Source organism: Fukomys damarensis, unplaced genomic scaffold (assembly GCF_012274545.1).
Source record: "Fukomys damarensis isolate Sample0158 unplaced genomic scaffold, DMR_v1.0_HiC HiC_scaffold_4, whole genome shotgun sequence".
Classification (NCBI taxonomy): Eukaryota; Metazoa; Chordata; class Mammalia; order Rodentia; family Bathyergidae; genus Fukomys; species Fukomys damarensis.
The window spans coordinates 6,855,603-6,879,346 of NW_022900916.1; the positions used below are offsets into that span (position 1 = coordinate 6,855,603).

General features: G+C 43.4%; 1 protein-coding gene across 1 annotated transcript in view; it reads left to right on the forward strand.

Annotated features, from left to right (window-relative positions):
• The window catches only part of Magi2 (membrane associated guanylate kinase, WW and PDZ domain containing 2), a 439,692-nt gene that overhangs the window by 190,370 nt on the left and 225,578 nt on the right, over nucleotides 1-23,744 (forward strand). Inside the window, exons 6-7 of the mRNA XM_033756513.1 lie at nucleotides 7,606-7,727; nucleotides 9,601-9,783. Of these exons, the coding sequence (XP_033612404.1) occupies nucleotides 7,606-7,727; nucleotides 9,601-9,783 (305 nt within the window). The remainder of the gene's footprint in view (nucleotides 1-7,605; nucleotides 7,728-9,600; nucleotides 9,784-23,744) is intronic.

The following is a 23,744-nucleotide window of genomic DNA, read 5'->3' on the forward strand; positions in this document are numbered from 1 at the left end:
GCAACAAGAGTTGCCTCATTTCGATCCTTTAAAAGCAACAAGGAAGCAATTTCTTTTGCTTTCTTTGTTCTTGTTGCTGCTAAAATTTGATGCTTTTTTTCCCCTCTATACCTTTTCTATCTCCCCTGGGTCTTTCATCTTCCATATCTACAGCCTCCTGCCTGCACACACCCAGGTTTCATGATCACTTATAAGTGGCCGGGGAAGATTCTACATGGATTCCAGGTATTAAGCCAGAAGGTCTTTTTCCCTCTAAAACTCATCGGAAGTATTTTTAAAATTTTGTTTGCAATTCTAGTCCCTCCTGCATCACAATCTAGCACATAAAAGAAGGAGCTGGGGGTCTGAGAGACCCAGTACTCAAGAATAATAACTTAAAATCTTTTTTTTCTCATCTCTGAATATTGGATTTGGGAACATGGGGAGTTTGGATGTAGCGTGAAACTGAAATTGTCTGTAGGTCTGTCAACCTCCAGAATCTGCTCATCTTGTCGTCTTCCCTCACCAGCCTTCTTCCCTGACTGCATCCTCCTATGTGATCCTAGACATTGGTAATGCTGCCTCCATGATTTCCAATTATTCTGAGTGTTATTCCAATTATCCTGTTCCTCTCCTTGGAGTTAGACCCCAAAACATTCCTGTATTCATGTATATGTGTACCACTGGGTACAGCTATTATTTTTTATAGTTCAGTGGGCTTAAACTATAATGTGACTTCACATTTTACCAACTCATAAATACTTTATTGAGAATAGCAGTCCTATTCAACATAGCATACATTACAGGCCTGCCACACTGTTCTTATCCATCCTGTTCGCCTAAGTAATCATTTCCCTGGATGATGTGACTCTACACAGTCACCGGTGTCTCTTCTTCATCCTTGTAGCCCAGGGAAGAAGAAAACCTAGTGCATTGGAGGCATCCAGGGGGTAATGCTGACGTTACTGAGAATTCCAGGGTGCACCATGACTCTGCCATTTGCTTGATATGGGGAAATCTTGTCTTACAGTCTTTCAAATTGGAAAATAAGCTACATTGTTCGGGAGGGAGATTTCAAAACCATAGTGGTCCACTGGACCCAAATCCCAATGGAAGTAGGGAGTTTGTCACACGGAACAGAACTTCATCCCATGACTTGCAACTGCCCTTTTAACTTCCATCTCCTCTTTAATACCTCTGTGCCCACACCCCCACCCTACATATGTGTGCACCTGCTCTACACTCTAGCTAGGCAGACCTGAATATTACCCAACACCTTGTCCTTGCCTATGTTCTTAAAGTGTCATTTTCTTCATGTGGCAAAACACCTTCATCTTTGTAGAATCTAAAGTTTCTCTTTCTTTGAGAGACTCTCCCTGAGCCATCACTCTACTTATTTCTTTCAGTGGGTTATTTCCTTGATTATGTCGTTCTGGGCACTTACAGGATAACCAGCTCCCCTCAGTTTACTGAGGACTGTCTGCATATTGAAACTGAAAATCCCATGCCTGGGGGAACTAACTCCCTAGGCAAATGATGTTCATCTGACTTGGGCATCTTTCCCACTGAAATATGAGCCCCTTGGGTGAGGAGTTATACTGTGTTCATCTTCATGTCCCCAGGATCTAGCAAGCTGATTTGTGAATTTATGTGTGAGACCTAAAGAACTTAAGCCAGAGCCAGAAGACACCGGTCCAGGGGGGGTTGCTAGTTTTATTTCTCAAATAGAAAGACCTTGCAATAGTGCAGTCTCTTAGTTTCCTTTTAGGTAAACCTTCCCTTACCTCTAAGCTTATCGCTCACTACTTTCATTCAATCTGGAAGCAAAAGGTTCAAAGCACCTTTGAAAACAGTGAGCTCCTGCTGCACTCAGCAATAACATTTTAGATAGATGTTTTATAGAAGTGGGAAGGGATGGATAGAAACAACATTTTAATGTATGTCTGGTGGCTCTGGGTTTTTCTGAAATCGAGTCCTTGAGTCTTTCGGGCCCTGGGCCTTCACAGCATGAGGGACAGCGCACATGGTGCTGTCTGCCAGGTGGGAGGAAAGTACCGAGTTTCCTGTGCAGTCAGCGAGCAGCAATGGCTGAGTGATGAATGGCTCCTCACGTGTGAAATTCCATACCCAGTTGATGCCTTGCTGAGGAACTCGGCGGTGCTACCGGGACAGGAGAGCAGTCATTCACGTGAAAGAGACATTTGGGGAAGCTCAGCCTCATGGCGTGAGGACAGACTCGGCTGTGGATTTCAAAGCCAACACAGGGATACTCGTTTCATTGGCCAGGATTCCTCCCACATGGGCCCCACATCCCTAAAGCCGTCATCTTCTAGGCCCCAGGAAGAACAGAGAGAGTGAGTGGCTGTCTTCCCACCCCACTCTTCCAGGTTCAGTAGGGAAAATGGACATTTATAGAAAGAAAATGATCACGTAAGTGTTAGAATGGGGACGAAACCTTTCAAGAGGCAGTATTCAATTATTCTGTTTTAAAATGCTGCAAGTAAAGTAGATTCAATTCTTTCATTCATCCAAAGCTCGTATTTTAAAATAATGTATATTTAAGACACTATGCTTTAATCTAGTACTTTTCATATTTAGCTTTTTACAGCACTGTCAGGCATAGGTTGTATTATGTAAGCTCTATTTTATGATTCTTTTTTGTTCCTTGTTTCTCCCCTCTGGCACACTTTATACCCAATTAATCATTTTCCTCTTCTCTTGAGCACCTAGCAAAGAGAACCTGAGAAATCAGTATTTGATGGATCATAATAGTACTTCACTGTTCTCAAGAAGTTTACTCATTTTAACTTATTTAACATCATAGCAACTTTATGAGGTTGATATTATTTTTATCCCAATTTTACAAATAAAAAACTGGAAAGCACAAAGAATGTAAATGATGTCCCCAAGATCACATGCCTTGAGTGTGACAGAGTTTGGGTGTGAATGCAAGCAACACAGCTACGCTGGCCGAGCTCTTAGTGACAGATCCTGCCTTCAGAAGATTCTTGTACGGCTACTTTCCCCCTCTTAGTTTCTAAAGCAGGAAGTAATTTTTATTGCGTTTGAAGTTATTTTTATTCCAGTTACCCAAACTTGGAAGAAAACATCATAGAACAGGGATGGCGAACCTTTTCGAGTGTTCATTGATAACAGACAGCCGGCTGTGGCATCTGTGCCACAGGTCCGCCACCCCGACTGGGAACCTTCTTCAGAATTGTGTTAATATGGAGGAGGGCGTGGCGTGTGTGTTCAGCCGCCAGTGTAGCCCCAGTCCAGGGATTCAGATGTGAGGCAGTAATAATGCAGGAACAGGGACTCATACTTAGGCTCAGAGAAAGCTGAGGACATTTTATGCAGCCGGGAAATCCACACTGTGAGTTCATTCAGGAAGCTCCAGAAGAAGTAAGCGTGCAGAGAAGAGGTGATGTGGGAAGCTAGAGGGCCACGTCCCCAGCCAGCCTTCCCTGGCCCTTGCAGAGTGCGGGCCCCAATGCTCCCACTTGGATCCCTACCATAGCACCTTTGCATCTGAGCACATTCAGTGGCCAGAGAGCAGCTGCGGTTTAGCGCTCCCTGGCTCCAAGTATTTTATCACGGGAGGGGGATGACTCTTCCCCTGTCCTTAGAACGTCTGAGGAGATGCAGAAGTTGTATGACATGAGGTAGCCCTAAGTTTCACACCAAGTGTGACTGTCACCATGTACACATTATGAGAGAGTGAAAGTGAAAAACAGTGAGCGCTCTCACTTTCCATAATGCCTGACTCCATCTGTGCGTTTATTCAACAAATATTTTGTAAGCACTGGTGATTGCATACTGTGGAGTAATTAGTGCAACCGCCTTGATTACACTGGAAACATTTTGCCACTTAAAAGCTGCTCTCTCTTCTTTCTGCCTTCGACAATGACCCAAAGATCTAATTTCTCAATTGCCAACTGAAGTCAGAAAGGTGCCATAGTAGCCAATGGATATGAAAGTGTCATTCATGAGAAGTGCCAGGGGAAAAGCAAGGTGGGGATGAAGAGGCTGGAGTGAGGGCAAACACCAGTGATGAGGGTCGGATAATGGCTTTGGTGGCCTGCAGCAGGACAGGACACAGGACTTTGGCAGGGATGACTTCTCTCTCTATGCCTCTGCTCCCTCCCCCAGAGAAGGAAAGGGCAGTCAAATAGGACTCTGGCCTGTAAGTAGAAATTTGCTTCTTTCTGTGTATTTCTGAAACTTCTGCTGGCAGAAGATCTTTGGTGAAGCAAAATAGCATTTCCTAGTGCCCTCCAAGGCCACATACTGAGAGGCTTCCACATAAATCTCACCAGGCATGAAACAAAACCCTGATGCAAAATCTCTTCTCACTTTCTCATTCGGGAGACTGCAGATCTGGAAGCCTGTTAAAATTACTCTGGAAGCTTCCTTAAAAAAAAAAAAAAAAAAAAAAAAAAAAATACACCAATACCTGTACTCCATTCTGTATGAATCAACTAATTTATAGAGCAGGCCTGAGTCATCTGGACTTTTTAACTTTTAAAACTTCTCACGTGAATCTAAAATTGGAAGACTCTGCCATATGCATATGATTGTAAGTTTCCATCTCACAGTGCAGAGGAGTGAAAGGAAGAGAGGAGGTGGGAGAATGTCACCCTTGAATACCCTGATCCCTTAGCCATCCAGCACGGAAGTGTCTAATACCCGTGGCCTTTCCCCTTCTGCAAGGGAAAATGGAGTTGTTAGAATCTGCCCTCTTCACAATATGGACCTTACATTCTTAGCTTTTAATATCTGAAGAGTAGAATATGACAAAAGACTAGATGTGATTAAAGACTAAGAACTCTTAATAGATTCCCAGGTTCTTGTTTTACATGGAAGCTGGATGAAATAGTACTTAACTCAGAGACTATGAACAGGAACATGACCTTTGCCTCTCACATTGGACCCCACTGAAACCTTGCAGGGGAACACATCGGAAGGCCTCCAAATCCTAGCGAAAAGGACTTAAAAGCACTCCGTTTGTAAGCATAAGGAAGATGAGTCTTCTCTGTTCAACACATAACATTTCTTTGTGAGTCTTTTAGACAGTGGAAGTATTTTAGGTTCCAGAGGAGTGACTTCTTCTGTGACCGTGTAAATGTTCTGTAGCAACTAGCACAAGGAAATTAGATCTACCCAGCTTCTACTGTTTGTAGGGTATGAGCTATAGCAAACTAGTTCTCAGTATTTTTCATTCTCCATGAACTCTAGAAACTCATTTTGATGGAAAAGTGAATATTTTAAATGTCCATAAAGCATATGGCTATTCACTGATTTTTCTAAGGAAATAATTACATGCAGGTAGCAAGTTGGAGGCACCTTGTCATATGTGTCCCAAAGAATTCTTAGATTTTCTAAGAATAAAGTTATACACGTGGTGAACGGTGACCTAGCAGAACAGAAGTAGAACAGATAGGAAATCAGAAATGCTGATGCTTCAGCATACTTTGAAGACGTTTCTCGGTTTTTTGAAGTTACTGATGTGTATCTGGAAACAAAATTCTTAACACATTCATAATTTAGTTACTTAATAAAAATTATCTTTTGCTGTCGGGTGATACAGAGATGAGTAACATGTAGTCCCTGTACGTAGAAGTCCATGATATAAAGAAGGAAATAAATATGAAAATCAATCACTAATGTACTTTGGTAAGGTTTGAAGAGGCCATGAAATGGTAGCTGTGGAGCTTTAATTTAGGATTTCTGAGATTTGGGGAGAAATAGTTCCTAGGGCTTACTGACAGGAATACTAACTATGTCCTTCTAAGCAGCTGGTTTGGGTTTGTCTTAAATATTCTGGAAAATCTGAATCGCTTTTCTCTTTGGTTTGAATTGACACCTTGAAAGCTCAAAGTTAATGTAGAGCATAGCCTTCAATAGCAAAATAGGGCCCTGTGTTAACGATTTACTTTCCACCCACCTTCAAATACATCTACCCTAATTTTGTTTACTTGATCTTTAGGCGTTCCTTGGATCCTCTTAATGATGAATGATATAAGAAATAAGCTGCAATGAGAGGCCAGTTGAAGGTTTTATGAGAGCACAGGGCAAAAGGCACAACTGAGGCTGGGCTGGAAGAGTTTAGGGAGGGAATTTGGGGACATACAGGACAGGCAAGGTTGGCGACTTGCCCAAAGTCACACAGCTGAGCCAGTAGTAGATCTGGAATTTGAATTCAGGGTTGCTTAAGTCCAGAGCTGATGCAGCAGACAGCTGTCCCGGCCAGCCTCCCGTGAAGAAGGGACTAGATATTACAACCTTCTTGTCATGCCTCCTACAACCATTGTGTTTCACTGGATATTACCTGAATTATAATAACAGAAAATTGGCTGCGGTACTTTGGCTTCTTTTATCTCCTTTCTGATGTATGCTATTAAAAGATGTAAAGAATGTTTGTGTGTGCGCATGTGTGCAAACATGCTAAATGCCTGCTCTCACCAATGAGAAATCATATATTAAAGAAAGAAAATACATAGACAAGAGACCATTTATAGAAATAGAAATAGATGTAATTGTCAAATCCCAGATTTCCAATTCCTGGGCATGGAGAACAGGTCATTTAACTTCTCTGTGTGTCTTCTCACTGCCTTTAAATTGGGAATGATTAGAATTCAGAACTGAGTTGTTCTGAGGCTTCACTGAGAATATTATATATTGTAAGTGGCATAGAATTAAGTACTGGGAGACTGCCAGTTCCTTTTCTAACCTGTCTCTGCCCTTCATGCTTTCACAGCACAATATGTTTATACAAGGAACCAAAATCACTGCCTCTGCCAGTCCTCTCCTACTCCACTTATATCCTAGAGAAATTGTAACATGGCCACCACCACAGGCGGGGATCTTGGTTTCTACTCTCCCCGATGAGAAACTCTAGCTTTCATACAGGCTGCTATGCAGGAATCTATAGTTTTCTGATTCTCTAAACCTTCAGGTTACCTAGGCTGTGGTTGCTACCACTCTCTGTCTGACATCTACAAGTTTGCCATCTCGCCGTGTAGACTGTGGATGCTCCACTTCTGATGGATCTCAGCACCCCTTGTCCATCGGTATTCTGTAACTTTCCATCATAAACTTGACAGCCTTTCTCCTGGTCCTAACTCTTCGATCCAGGCCCAACTCTAAAAGTATGGATTCTGACTGTACTGCTCTCAGTGAATTTACTTCATATTTATCCTATCTGAGATACGGATCTTACAAAGCTAAGATGATATTCTTGAACATTATTTAGTTATTTTGTATATATATATATATATATATATATAATTTCATTGCTTGCTGATTTATTTATTTGAACCCATCAGACCCATCTCAGACTGACACAGTAGATGAGGGAGCAGTGCACATTTTGATTCTGCTGGCAGAATCATGCATAATATGAACACAACAGCAAGAAGAAGCCATTGAGAACTCTGTGCTGGCAACAGGCACATGTGTCAGGCACAGTCCACCCCATCGGAAGCCTGGCTGCATGCTGGGTGAGGCACTTGGCTGTCATCGGATATGGTGTCCCTTCATCACCTGCTTCATGTAGAGCCATCCGTATGTTCTCTTAAGTGATGTTTTCCTGCCGTTATCCTCATTTGAAATTTTCTTTTTTAGCCACATAAACAGAAGAACACAGTTTGAAAACCCTGTCCTGGAAGCAAAAAGGAAGCTACAGCAGCATAACATGCCCCACACAGAACTTGGAACCAAGCCCCTGCAGGCCCCAGGTTTCCGAGGTACTGTGCTATGTCTGCATGCAGTGTGCAAGGGAATGTTGTGTGACAAACTCTCCACTCTGGCCCGCACCATTTCAGTATTAGCTTTGCTCTCCTCAGTCCTTCCGGTTGGCTTTAGCTGGGGGTTTGCAGTATTTCCCGACGAATACAGCCAGCACCCAGATATCAGAGAAAACCTCAGGAGTCCCTTCCAGGAAAGTACAGCGCACTGCCAGGTGCCTGTTGTGGGTTGTGACAGTTACCCTGTAACGAAGCAGACACACATAAATTTACCCTCTAAAGACCAACCACAAGAATAAGCCTTGTTCTCCTTTGTGACCATAGGCAGCTCCTCCTCAGCATTACCTAGGCCAAAATCCACCTGTCACCATGTTGACTCTGAGAGGTCCTGCGATGTGAGTGATTTGTCTTTCTGTCGGTGAATCCACGGGGGAAGGCTCTGGCCTCTCAGAAGACCCCCGGGCCAGGTGCAGACCTGACTGTGCCTGGGAGTCACAGAATGGGACAGGCACACACTTTTCGCGGCTTGTGGCTTCTGCTTATTTTTTAAAAAACACAGACAAAAGAGGCTCTGAAGTCAAGAGCCGATGACAAGGTCCAGACCTCAGGGTATGGCACAAATGGTGCCAATCACACGAATGTAAAGGTCTGTAAGGGGCGAGTCTGATGATGATAGGAGAGATTATATGTGGCTTCTTTTCTGTCTATATTTTAAAGAAGTTCTGTTTCTAATAAAGCTAAATGTGATATGAAATCTGACAGATGAAGTAAAACTCCTCAACTTTATTAGGTAACACCAGAAATAGGTCAAGAGTGTCGTACAAAATACCTCAGTTACCACATACCATGTACCAAATCACTCCAAAAGCGACAACTAAAAACAGATTATATAAAATACCCATCTGAGGTGAGATTTGGGGGAGATACTCATTCTGTTTCCCTGTATTCCTAATGTTTTTAAAGCATTTAATATGCTTATATATATTTATTGCACATCATAGCTGGAAAACCTATGACAAAGCAAATTAGTTGTCCAGCTACACCTATGGGTTCAAATTCTGTTTTGATTATTTAGACATAGGAGTTAAATTGTCAAGATATCGTTAGAAATGTGTTCCCTTTACATTCATCATTAATATCTAGAAATAACAGCTTGCCCTTGCACACGTTTTAGAGTATACTGAACACCATCAAGGCAGTAGACTATGTATCTGATTATCTTTATAGCCTCTCACAAGGTAGGGCTGTAAACTAACATTACCGCAGCCCACGTCCAGGCACTCTTTCTAAACAATTTGGACCATTGGATACGTGGTCACATGCCTCTGCTTCTTTACCTATGACACTTGCACTTGCACGGTGCCTAAGTGCTTTGCTGTTACTCTGTTTAAAGCAACAACCAAAACACTCCATTTTGGTGTTTTCTGCTCCTATTTCTTCAAGGTTCTATGCAGGATGGGCCACTCTAAGTTACATAACTCTTGCCTAGGATCATTCATAGCAAGGAGCAGAACGTCATCAGATGTGTCTGGTTGTTGGGCTCCCTCCACTTTACCTGAAGGCTCTGGCAGTCTGTCGATGCAACCCTTGTTAAACACAGGAAGGCTACCATAGTGAATGGAAATGGTGGCTTGACAAAGAGCCTCTCCCCAAGCGGAGCAGCCTTTCCTCTTGTCTGGATGCTTTGGACTGCTCTGTATCTGTCAGAAGCTCCTCTTGTGATCGCCCACGCTTGCATTTACCATGCAAGACCCCCCACACCCATGCTTGGGGTGACTGCTCAGGGGCCAGTTTTTTGTTTGCTTGCTTGTTTTGCCTGAAAACTTGATTTAAATGTACTTTTTCTCTTTTTAACTTGCATCGGCCAATGTAGAAAAACCACTCTTCACGCGGGATGCATCCCAGTTGAAGGGAACATTCCTCAGCACCACCCTAAAAAAGAGCAACATGGGCTTTGGATTTACCATCATTGGGGGCGATGAGCCTGATGAGTTTCTGCAAGTGAAAAGTGTGATTACAGACGGACCTGCCGCACAGGATGGAAAAATGGAGACGGGTGAGTTCCTCTGTGCTGGAGAAAAGGACTTTGCAGCATCTTTTTCTCATGGTGAACATATAGAGCTGCATTAGTGTTCTTAGTTCAAGTCAGAAAATCACCAATTGTATTTTCCCTAACTTTATTGAGTTGAAATAATTTGGAAACAACTTTGCATACTATTTTTCCTCATATTTCAGACTGTCCTTGTGATTGCTGGGAGACTAACAATTTTCTAATTTATCTCCAGACCTCCTTCTTAGTGATGTGATTAACATTTCACACTTTTCTGAATTACATTCAATCACTGATATTTTAAAATCTATATTAATCTTATAATACTCTCATGCTAATTTGCCTAGGTTTTATATTTTAAAATGCATGCCTATCTCAAGCTCATAGAGGAAATTTTTAAATGGCGTTAGTCTTTATATGTCTCCATATGATATTTTAATATATGGGTTTTCTAGTCCTTACAAATTAATGTCATATATAATTACTTGGATATCCATCTAAATTATAATTAAAATTAATTTCACATAGAAATAGAGAAGCGAATTGTTAAGGGCAGGAAAAGGTAAGATACGAAAAGTGCATAGAGAAAAAAAAGAAATGAACTAGGTCTGATTTTAAATTCCCTTGCCTGGCCATGACCTTGGATGAGTCCTGTAACTTATAAATATTAATTTCCTTATCTGAAAAAATGAAGAAATTGAATCTGAGCTTATGCACATAAAATGCTGATTCAAGAATTTTGTGTTATTTTAAAAATGCCTTCGAGTATTATATAGTCCAGTAATTATAGCTGCAAAGAAATATGATCTATCACCATTTTTATATTTTTAACAATATTGATTTAATTTCAAGTATCAACTTTATAAAGTCAAAGGGTGCTAGTAGTCATGCAAATTATGGAATTACTTTTGGCGGAGAAGTTCTGACCTACATACTTAGGAACTGATCTTCATGAGTTTGTAAGCGGTTTGTATTCAGAGAAACAACATAAAATTGAGGTCTTCATCTGACATTAGTAGTTTTAACAATCACCAATGCTATATTATAATTTATGAAATAATTTCTGCATAAGTAAATTTCACATGGTGCCTCTGAGGCCGTTTAATATCTGCCATTCAATGGTGATGGTATACATGTATATATACATCTCCTGAAAATTCAGATGAAGTTTCAAAGCTAACCATATTTTGCAAACATTACTATAGTAAAAATCTCAGATACATAATTTTCTACAAGAGAAATAGTCTCCAATACCCCTGTTCATCTGGCAATATTTTACTAGGCATCCACACCTTCATTCTACTAAAAAAAAATCATAAACATCAATTAAAATTATCCTATTATAACAAGAGGAAATTATGGGATTAATAGCAGTTTACAAGAAAGAAAGGCATTCCTAGAGTTTTAAACTTCAGTGAAAACTTGCCAAATTTATTTCTTTTCTGAATAAAGGACCTAGTTATCTTTCTCTGATCGAACTAGAAAAGACTTCTCTCAGTGTTTTCTTTCAGACAAAATAAAGTAACAATATTTATATAGTAAATATTTTTCCTTTCCTACTTGTGTTATTAATTTGCCACACCTACACAATCTCAGGAGCACTATTCTACAACAAAGTCAAAGCTTTAGTTAGAATTCAGCAGGTTTTCTTCATTAAAGAAAATCACAAAGCAGTTCCAAATAGAGGAGGAGAACCAGGGATTTAAATCTATTCACTGTCTCCTGCTTAGTCTTCTATTTATGCTCTGAACAAATACTTCCTGAGCACCTGATGTGGTAGTCACTGTCTCACACCAGGGCTGCAAAACTGGAAAATACGGGCTGTTCCAGAGTTCACTTGTAGGAAGGGCTGCAGACATCTGAACAAGCAATAGCAGCACCACATGATCAGTTTGTAATACCATGATATTGGCACGATCAGGACAGTGAGGGCATCAGCAACAGAAGTTTTTAAAAGGAAAGCTTATCACTAACTATATAATGTTACTAGGCTTTTATAGGGATGGAAATTCCCCTTGTTGGAAAAAAGTTTAACGAACAAAATGCGATGATTATTAGATGGTAAACAATTTTAGTTTCCCTTTAATTCTGAGATGATTTAAAAAAACAAATGCGAACACAGTTCTGTGACATTCTGCAGGTTCCATAGAGGGAATAGTGCTTAGGTTCAGTTCAGAGGGTATTTGGTATGTGCCAGACATTTTGCTAATTTAGTAAGGATGCAAAAATTAAGAGACTAATGTTTCTACCCTTAGGAAGTTTAGTGGCATGTTAAGGGTTGTACCAAGACAATAATGAAAATATGTACTTGTATATAGAAAAAGTACAGGGGAAGTGGATGAATTCCGGGGGAGATGGGTAATGGAGCCCTCAGAGGGAGAATGGTGTCTGTGTTTCAGACGATGAATAGACATGTGCTAGTGGACATGGGGGTGGGGGGAGAGGCTACTACAAGAGGCGATAACATTTGAAAGGGGGAGGTCATAGGAAAGACCTGGACAGAGCTTTCATGCCATCACATGGATGGAAATGTTTTAGCATTTCATCTTCAGCGTGTGTTACGGTGACATACATAGCGAAATGACAAAGCAGCTTTCCAGTTTCTAGATGAAATTCTAATGCAAGGTCGTATTAGGGTCAAAAATATTTTCCTTTTTTGCAGTGACTTCTTATTTAAAGTCAACTTCAAGACCTAACAAAAGTAATAAGACACAAAAGATATAAAAGATAAATCATAGTTTAAAAGTGCCTCATCTCATGTGACATAGAAATAGGCCTGAAAACATTTTAATCAACTTTTCTAGCTGTAGGTGATCTCTAACTTAGAGAAAGATATGTCAACAGTTTGTGTGGACATGAAGAAAAAAATCCACTGTGCCAAACAGTTGACCCAGGATCCTGCTTAAGAGAAACCAGGGTGTTTGAAGAATTCTTTCTCCCTTGGCCCTAACTCCTGGGAAGAAATAGAAGACAGGAAAAAAAGAGGGTAGTGTGCCTCTGGCTGGTTTTTGACAACTAATTGAGTCAATTCTCAATGGTTCTGTTATGTTCCAAGAGAAGGTTTCTCACAGCAAATTACTATGATGCCCAGGAAACATCTACCTTCTGATTATTAAGTATTCTACACGTCCCCGCCATCAGGCACAAGAGACCCCGTTAACATTCTTTAAAAGTCTTTTTAAAAATCAAGTTTGATGTGACATGACTTACATGGAGGCCACAGAGTGGGAGAGATGTTTATCTAGCATCCTTCAGTTAAAAGACTTCCCTCACGGCGTGCAGTTTCATGTCTTTCCCCCCAGGCTAATTTCTGAATCAAGGCTCCTGGTTTGCAGCCCAGGTAGGAGCCAGGAAGCCTGACCTTTCTCGAAGTCCTCCCAGACAAGGAAGGAATAGAAAGTCACGCACAGTCTGTTAGTTTTTATTGGCCCTTTGAAAGTATTTACCAATTTAACTACCAAGATCACAAGCAAGGGCCCTGGAGAAGCATCCTAGAGTTCTTCGTTCCCTGGCGTTTCTTCCCTGGAGCAGATAGATGGCACGGCTCTTGTACTGGCTGCTGCTACAGTGCCAGGTTTGCAAAAGTGGGGGACAAGACTAGCTTTGTCCGAATCATGTCGTGAGCTTTTTAACACTGCAGATTTCTGTGACCCAGGCCCACTATTTCCAGACTTCAGGGAATGTTTGAGAATATGCATTTATATACTTCAAAAAATTGTCAAAGCACTACGTGCACATGGTAATAAAAAAAAAAGAACATCAGAATATTTATAATGCGTGAAATATTTCCTGGTCTGCCCCTGCCGCCCTCTAGGCCTACACCCCAGATGCGATCAGTTGTTTGTATTCTTTTAGACATTTCTTTTGGTAGCCACCTTCCACTTCTGGTTAATGTGCTTGTAGACAGTTGTCTTGGCTTGCCGCTTTAGACATGGACTATATTTGCTTCCATGCAGAAAGGAATGAAGCTTTAGCTCTTGTACACCATCTGCCTTCCCCTATCCTCCCACTAGGGTTTTACAAGTAATTTTAGTAAAACTTTTATAGTTTTTGCATCATTACAGCTTTGTACATTTGTTCACTGAGCCCAAAAATATACCATAAATGCACTGCTTCTTCTTAAACACCTTTCTGGAGTGTTCCATTGTCTTATTTTTTCTTTACTGCAATATCTTTCTAAAATGATCCCATTTTCCCCAAAGTACCATCATATGAGTGCTCTCCATGGCTCCATTTTTCCTGGACTTTGCCCTGCTTCTCCTCTGTGTGCTGGCTGGACAGCAGCCACTGGGGGACCTGCATGCTTCTCTCCCAAAAGCAGCCCACTGCTGTCTGTAGCCGTAGCCTCTTTATTCACAAATCCTCATTCCCAGAAGCCCAGGCCCCATATTTCTTGCCAACTACATGTCCATATTTAAAAGTCAAATACTGAAAACTCATTTGGGAGTTCCAAATTTGTGGCAGATTTGGAAGATTGGTCAAGGATTTTAAGTTTGTAGGGCAAGAACAGAAAGTGAAAGTCGATTCAGTTCCTTGGGGCTTTTCAGTTGCTGCTTTTCTCTCTTGTAGAGACACCTTCATTCTCTGACTTGAGGTATATGGTGAGATTTCTGTTCTCTGGTATGGGGCAGAGGGCAGATCTTCTGTGTGTTCAGTGTTTCCTAATCCCAAGCCTTTCTGGTCTTCTCCAGAACACCTGAGAGTACATCTTGTCTTGTAACCCTCTTCTCCAAGAGCATACTAGAACAACAGTCAGCAGACTCTCTGTAAGGACCAAAGAGTAAATATTTTAGGCCTTGCAAGCCAGGCCTTTGTCCTAACTTTTCCATTCTGCCATCATGAAAGCAGCCAGAGAAAACACATGGGCAAGTAGATGAATTTATTTATTCATTTGTATGGTTGTGATCCAATAAAACTTTATGTGTAAATATAGGCAGAAGCAGGTTTTGCTAGCCCCTGTTCTAGAATGCACCTTCCAAAGCCATAATACATCAGCTATCCTGCCTATATTGGCATTCCGGGTTGTAGAATTTTCTAGATGTCTTGTCTTAGGATGCTTCTCTTACAGAAAATGGCTCCGCTCCATTGCTGTGGGTTAATTTGAAAGTCTCTGTGAAAAGGGAGCGTTATGTGTATTCATCCCACTGTGTTGAAGTAGAAGTCTTAGCATCTGCACTAAGTGCCCACCAAACTGTGAGAACCACTGGGTGAAGGAGTGACATCAGACTCCTGTGCCATCCACAAGACATCTCTGTCCTATCCTCCACATCCCTCAGTATATCTGGTGCTCAGAATTACTTTTAAGGAGTGTTTATGAATATCTCTTGGCGCTAACTTTTAGGATAGAGTCTATGTGCATCTGCCCAACAGGAAAAAAATAAATTGTTACATTTATCTTTCATATCAGCCACATCAATTGTCTTCTAAAAATCAGTCAAAACAGTTGAACTAGGAGCAGTTTCTTACCTTTGAGGTTCTCAACCCTGTTTCAAGGACACCCTTCCACAGATTCATGGTTTGAAATCTTAAGGAGACTTTTGCCCTCTGGAGAATGGTGAGGGTTAAGCAGAGGCTCTGCAGTGAGTGCTGTGTGGACAAATGATGGCCCTGCTTTCCCTGGCACCATGATTGTCCCTCTTCCTCATGCTGCCTGGACAGCACTGAGTTCCAGGTAACGACCGCCCAGCAGTTTCCCACCCCACCCCACCCTAGGGTACCTTGCCCTGGGTTATGCCTCCCAGCAGCTCCTCAATATTTCAGTTAAATCCCATGGGTGTTTAGGGAGCATCCCCTGGGAAAGCCCTATGAGAACTCCTAAGAAGTTATGTCCCTACACCTTCCCATACCCCCAATCAGCAAACATCCATAGCAGAGTCTTGTGAACTCCCAGCATGATGCTCTGCCATGGTCTCTTCCGGTCACTGCTCTATCGCAACTGGCTGCCTCCCAGAGATCTAAGGAAATCTGTCCATTTTGTGCCAGCCCTACCCTCACATGTTCACATTTAGGTAGTGTAGACCCTTAGGTGGTCTTATCAATAGCCAGAAGCAAATGGGCTAACCAGAGAAATGTTAATTTTTCTACTCTTTTAAAGTACCTGTTTAGTCATTTGCCATTGCTACCTAACAAATAGTGCCAAATCTGTATGATTCCCGTCAAGGGCAGATCCTGGACACAGGAGCCTGTGGTCTCTCTGTGAAGCTCACATCAGGCCTTGCCAGCTGTGGTGGCCTCCTGGGCATGTGGGGTCCAAGGTGGCCCATGATGGACCCTCAGCGGGGGTGATTCTAGCTCCTGAGAGATCTCTTTCCACATAGCCATTTTCCATGTAGCCAAGGGCTCCAAGACAGCAAAGGAGAAAGTGGTCTTGCCTCCTAGGCCTGCCTCCACTGTGCAGCACTGCCCCCTACTGATCATCCCATGGATCACAGGAGGATGTGGGCCAACCCAGTCCCATGGGAAGGAAAGACCAGCTCCACTCACCCATGGGAACAGTGGGAGAATCCATTGGTGAACTTGTATCTACCACAGTCTTCTTCCTGTGGCTTCTTTCTGAATTTTTGGAGTATGTTCCACCTCGCCTGGGAAAATTGCCTCTTCTTTCCTGGATACTACCTCTACCATCTCTCGGTCTTGCTGGTGTAGAACTATTGATGATGTTTTCCTTCCCAGTTCTCTGCAGAGCCGAGGAAAAACAAGAGTAAATCAAAATACCATACCCAGAGATGAGAAGTGGTGAAGTCACCAGGCCTTTAGCTTTATCTTTCCAATAAGAATAAAGAACTTAATTGTTCAGACTCAGATCTATGTTGGATAATTTTCTTTAAATAACCTGAACATCATAGCCTCAGTCATGCTTGGATACTTATGAATGTCAGGTGTTACAAAAACATTTTGGTCTCTATAAAAGCCAGAAAATGAAATTGAATTTCCAGGAAGCTGACTAATAGTAATATTTCCAGGAGAGACAAAATAAACTGTGCTTGTTTATCCTGTCAATATATTTACACTTGATTCTTTCCAAACACACCCAACTTTCAAAACCCCACTCACTTTTGCTCAAATACTTAATATCTCCACTGTGGTGATGTGTCTTTCCAATCAATAGCGTGACATTTCACAGTGCGGGCAAGAGCCATGCTGAGCACTTTCTGTCCACCGTCCTCCTTTTAGAGTGACACACAAGTGACACAGATGTCACAACTGACGAAGTACTTGATTTCAGCTACAAGCCAAACCACTTGAGAGGATCTTAAGATGTTTTGTTGTACCAACTGTTAAATCACACCATGCTTCACTCATGACTCATTTAGTCTTTTAAAGGCCCCTGTCACCTAAGTGCTACTGTGATTCCTGTGCTTTGCTTGTGTTTCTCCTTTCTCTCTCTGTCTTGTACAGTGTTCTTTCTGCCCTTTTCACTTAAAGTGGTGTTCTTTTTTCTCAGGGCATGTCTTCAGTACGTAATGCTTACATTCCCATGTGGAGTTGGCACGTGTTCACAGCATGTCTCAACTTAATCCCATTTTTTCATCCCTTTTTCCTCCCTTCTCCCTTCATCTCTGGATCTCCTTACCATTTGAGAAAGATCACCCTACTTCCTATTATCTGTCATTTCACTATTTATAATTTGTTTCTCTCTAAGAGAAACCATGCAATATTTCAGCTGGTGTGTCTGACTTATTTCACTTAACATTATGTCCATTTTCCTACAAATGACTTGCTTATTTTTCTTTATGCTAGAGCAGTACTCCATTGTGTGTAAAAACAGTACCACATTTTCTTTATCCTCTCATCTGTTGGTGGGCACATAGGCCACTTCCAAGGGTTAGCCATTAAGCTCACTTGAGACATCATATTAAGCTCACTGCACAAATCATATTCTGGTTTTCATTTTTGCATCAGGATCAAGAACTTTAGTGGCTTTCAGTACAGAGTCAGCTATGCACCCTACTTTGCAGTTGTGTTTCCTGGTACTGGTAACCCTTTGATTAAGTTCCACTGTGGTTAGGATGTGCTGCTCGTGACCACTTTCCTTATTACAGTCTTGGAAGCCCCTGAACTTGCAGGTGCTTTCATCACTGTTATTTTTAAGGTGTTCTGCGCAAAAGCTTTTTGTTAATCGACAGCACAGGTTCGCTGGCCCTTCTAGAAGCTGCAGCAAGAAGTACTTGGGAGCCTTGACTCAGCCTAAGAGCTCAGCTCGGGGTGGGGCTGGATATTTTCACACCAGGGATGTCATACTGAAGTACCCTCACTGAGGATAAAATTGGCATTTTAAGAATCTGAAAGCTTGTTATTTAAATTTAATGGAGATGGCCTGGAGATTATGGACTTAACGTGGGCTTTTCACATTTCTTAAAGGAGGTGGCTGGCTGTGGGCATAGAAGTTGTTCAGTTTAAGATAGGGAATTTGAAGTAAGGGTATTGTCTAAAGGCAATTTTTTTTTTCCTTTTAACTTAAATCTGGGCCCAGAATCACCAATACTGTTTCTCGTAAGTGAGGCAAAATGATATTAATTGACGCAAAGATTTACAAGATTCTGCTGCCTAGATTGCCCTATGCATTCTTAAGGAAAATGTAAAATTCTCACAGATCCTAGGATCCTCTCTCCCTGAACTAACAGAGCTGAGGGTGGGCTCATCAGGAAATAATCTGCTTCCTGTAGAAAGTGCTTATTCTTATCTGCTTCCCCACTCCTGGCCAGAATAAGTCTGGTTGTTTGACATCTCCACCCTTCCCTTCTCTTGAGTATAAATTCCCTAAAGCAGGTATCAGTGGTCTGACTTGGTCCCTAATGAATTCCGTCTTAGTTTGCTACTAGGAATAGGACAAATATTAAATTTGTTGGTTGAACAAATTAGTAAATCTTTCTGTGTAGCACTGGTTTCCTGACATGGATTGTGGCAGAGGTGTAAGATTTGCTGTAATAATCATGCACTCTTATCTCTGTCCCGAAAGTGTTGTCTCTGGCTTCCCTTAGTCTCATCTGCTAAATTGTGACACATAGGATCCTTAGACAGGACATGGCACAGAGTCTCTAGAAAGTGGTGGCCAATGTTAGTAATGGAAGACTTCCGGGGCACTGCGGCAGCCAGGAGTGCGAGGTACAGGAAAGGACAGCAGACAGCTTGGGGTGCTCACCCGCTGCACCTGGAGACAAAATGATCCTACATTGGTCATTTACGAACAGGTCTTGCTCCTTTAAATTATTTTAGATTAAAGGGAACATCTGACCCTGTGCAGAATCATCACAGCTGACTGACCCTTATTCCACTGGCAGACTTGCAGCTGAGAGGGCCACATCCTCCTCTTTCCTGTGTCTGTGCCACTGACAGTGGGCTGGGTGCCATCCAGCTGTGTCACAGTGTTCTATCCCAGACATATCTCGGAGAAGTACGCATTTAATCTTCATTTGTTCATTAGGGTCTCCCGTGTCTGATACGATAATCCGCTCTGGAAACAGGTCAGTCTGAAATCATAACAAAAGTCAAAGGAGGGTAATATAGTTAGAAAATACATGAGGCAAGGTAAATGTTACTGTTCAGGGAAAATATTCCTGAATTAAACATCTGCATGGGATGTTGGTCCTCACTCCTGCAGATGGTCCTGGGAGCTGTCATCGCTCAAGGAGTAGATTAATTGCATAGCTAGGCACAGACACACACACTATCCACAGCTATGTGCAGAGTGAGGGGCGCAAAGAACTGCCTTGCATGTTTTTCAACTAAGACTGAGAATTATGAACTTAGTTCATAATTACAAATCTCCTAGCATTCAAAATGAGGAGACCATGCTGAAGTTAATGGGAGATAAATTGCCATGCAGACTTTCGTTTATAAGTGTGATTCTGCTGGTTTTTGCAAGCTGCCAGTGAAATTAGAGGTAGAGAACACTGGGGTCTGCAAATATCCAAACTGCTCCAGCTGCAGAAAGATCCTTCCTGTGCCCAGCAGTATTAATGTCCCGCTCACCTGCTGCAGCTGAGGATGTGCATGAACCAACAGGCGCATACACGGTGAGCCTTAAGCGTCATCTAATTCACCACTTCGTTGGCAAATCCAACTCTGTAAGGTGGATTTTGCATGTCTTCATGGCAAAGACTACTGCCAGGCAGGGGGAGATTCCCACCGTATGTAAGAGATATTGACAAAAGAACACAGAACTTTAGTTTTGTGGAGCCAAGATTCATAACCTGGAGCTGCTCCCATGTTGTGGTGACCTTTGAATTGCTCCTCTCTGTCTTTTGAGTGCTGCACCCTGGTGTCACCCCTCCTCTTCTTCCATGGTGTCTGCCTTTCCTGTTTTCTCAGCTGACCATAGAGGGGCCATGGGGGAGAGGGGGCAGATACTGGATGGACGTCTTCCGGTGTCCTCATGAGAGAATGGAAATATTTGGCATGAAAAAAAATGATTTTGAGTGTGGATCTGTAAATTTAATATGACGTATTTAACATGTGTTGGGAGTAGTGATAAACCAAGTATGTAGCAATGTGAGTATTTTTCACAGGACCCACACTTATGCAAGGTTCTGATGCTGGATTGGGACACAGAGGCTTAAATGTGTTAAAATAGTAAGACTGAAGGGGTTATGTGTGTTTGTGGTGTGTGTGGGGGAAGAGATGATGCCACAAGCAGCAAGACCTGGAATGCAAACATTCACGTTTCTGGAAAACAAGATGCCAGTGTTTGGGGGTCGCTGGCGTTTTCCTCCAGGCCACATCAGTGGTGACGGGGTGCTGTCAGAGTTTGCAATGTAGAACCTCAAGTACAAAGCAGCAGAGATAGAATTATCTAGAATGTTTTTCATCAAGGCCCCAGACTTTGAGAGTTTGTTGCCTTTTTTTTTTTTCTTAATAAAATGCAAAGGTCATTTTTTCCTTTGGGAAAAAAAAAAATCACCTGCCATTTCACAGAGAAAAGGTGACATTTTTCTATGAAAAGGAGCCATTTTCCCAGGAGAAAGTGGAGGCAGTTTGTGGGATTACCTGACAGTGAGTTCACATAAAAGCAGAACAAGATGCTGTGTCGCTGGCAGCAGTGACATTTCCCTCCCTATGCAGAGCTGCACCTTCTAAAAGATGTGACACTGATTCCTCATGGTGATTCTCCAGATCGCTTGTGCGTGAGTGCAGCGGCATTATTAAGGACACATCCCTTGCTGACACAGAGGTGGGGAGAAGGTGGCAGGCTGGGGCACTTGGGCCGAGTCTGGAGTCCGGGGCTTGCGATCCACATGGCTCCTTGTTGCCCTGGTCAGCATTCCCCTCTACTAGTGACAGCGCAAAAGTGACACATCCCTTTGCTTGTTTGGTTATTCCCCAACCCTCATAATGGGCTGGGGACTTTTCACAGCATTGATTCCAAGGCCCACAAACATCCCTGAGGCTCCTCTAGGGCTACCCAACCACAGTCTACACAAACCAGCTGGAGGGGAGGAAGACAGTCTGCAGGGTGGCTTTGCTTGTGTTCGACGCAGTGTCTGCGTGGACAGGTAATGCAGCCATCCACATGGAAAGGGAGCAGTGTTCCCCATTGCCCTCCTCGGCCAAAGGGACCATGAGAGCTAACGGGCACCATTCGTGGAAATTGCATTACCTGCAAAAAGAGGAGATGGGCCTTCCTTTCCAATCTGGACATCTGCTTGGGCAGCAAATGTGGTTTCTTTGCCAGCTACATTAAGAAAGAAGGGAACTGGAGGAGAGGACAGCAGAGAGGACACAGCACCGAGGGAGGCCGCCGTGGCTCAGTATGTGACATGAACCCAGGTGAGATTTCTGTGGTTGAAGTGAGCATGGGGAGCAGAGCCTACTTGCTCAAGACAGCTGCCCACTGGACAGGGAAAACCCAGCCACCTCAGCCTGGGAAGTGCCCCAGTACCCCAGTACGGCAGGGGCTGACAGAGGTCAAAAAGGTCAAATGAACCACATTTGGCAGTGACCTGGTGACACACACACAGGCCCACCCCCGAGAGGGGAACCACGCAGGTACCGGGCACCATCTTCCTCTCTCCTCCAGGGACGTGGGAAGAGCTGGACATTGGTGAGTGCCAGGAGGCAGGCCGTGACTCCGAGCTGGGTGGTGTCTCCTGACCTCAGAGGTGCCGGGGTCTCAGCTGAAGCTCATGTGGCAGGAGAAAGGAAAAGAGACTTAAATCAAGTTTGAAGTTGAGGCTTGAATGAAGCTGGTCATATTGTGGCCAAAGTGACCAAAAAGTTGAGAACTTTCCCAAAATAGCATTAAGGGATAGGCAAGGAGGATGACTGGAAAAATAAGCCACTTCCTATGCTTATACCCCCCTCCTCTCCTGCTGCATGGAGACTGTTCTGCAAATAGGTTGCGTATGCATTGGGTGCCCAGCAATAATCAGAGGCCCTCTGAGTCCTAGGACCCCGTGCATTAGTTACACGTGTCATAGAGGCATGGATGGTCTGGTGAAGTGACACGGGCCGGGCGCCTGGAGATTCGTGCTGAGAGGCACACAGGCGGGTGAGGGGCAATGGAGAAATGAGCCTTCCGAAAGAGGAGTGGTGGGAGAGAGTGAAGGAGACTGGGAATCTGTTGGCTGTTCTGGGTCTGGAGAAGGCCACGTGCAGATGCACAAACATCCACCCATCCATCTGCTGTCCATCCATCCATCCAGCCGGCACACAGAAAGCCATAACTCAGAGCCAGAGGCTGTGCCGTCGCATCTCGCCCTAGAAGATGAAAGAGGCACAGACTGTGCAAGGCTCCAAATCTGGGCATGTAGAGAAGAGCAGAGCAATGTGCGATGCCTCAAGGCTGGGAGGCAGCAGGGAAGGAGGTGGAGACGAGTTGAGGCGGGAGGCCGTCGGGAGCTTCACCAGGAGGGAACTGCTGCAGTGCCGAAGAGATGTGACGAGGCTGCGACAGAAGGCAGCAGCACAGCCAGATCTGTCCCCTGGCTCCCGCTTCCCTCTGCAGACCCACTTCCCTTTCCAGAAGATGCCGGCAGGCTACTTGTCCTGTCCTACAGCTTCCACCGTGCAATCAGAGGCCAGGGCCAGGGTGAGGCCCCCGGACTCGGAGCTTGGGTCTCCTCGCGGCCAGGGTGCTGTATGCTGGGCACCTGTTTGTCGGAGCCCTCAGCTCTCAACACCAAGGAGAGGAAAAACGAGGACATGAAAAGGCAAGTGCCTGGACCGTGGCGCCTGTGTCGCTTCCTGTCTGAGTACATGAGATGAGGAAAGTGTAAACAGTTCTTGTTTGCTTGGTTGGATTTGTTTGTTTGAGTTTCGCGCCTGAGCAGCTGGGTGGACTATGTCCACTTCGTACAGAAAGAGGAGCGGGCTTGGCAGTGCTTTCGCCTACGTGGATGCCTTCCTTGAAAAGTCACACGGAGGAGGAAGGCCGTGTCAGGTAGCAAGAGATGGGAGCCTTTTGGCAGCTTTCTGTTTGATGGAACCAACGTCTGTGAACTGCTGTTCATCACACACAAACCGATTCCCAATTGCACTGGAATATTTTCTTTGTTGAGTGTCCTATGATCCCCTTATTTATTCCTTTTCAGAAAGAAATGGCTTCGATAGGATTCATTATTATGCCGGCAGCCTGGTCTCTACTGTCAGGAACTCAGTGGGGTGGGAGGGGAACAGAGTAAAAATGTGTGCCGAAGTCTACAACAGAGGATGCAGAATTGTAGATGGGAGAACAACCACAAACTGATGAAAGCTACAGAAAGATGGGGTTTGACTCATCATTTTTAAAATGACTGAATGACTTAGCTCCCTCCCACTGGAATAGGCTGGGTAAGTAACAGTAGCATGCACTCATTGAGAAAGTAAGGGCATCTGTGTAGTATCTGACGGAATCCCTACAGTAGCACTGAGGGGTAGGGATTAAACTTACTTCGCAAGTCAAGAACTAACTTCCAGAGGACCGGGGCTTTAGCTCAGTGGTTCGGCCACCTGCCTTGCAAGCACAAGGACCCGAGTTCGATCCCCAGTAC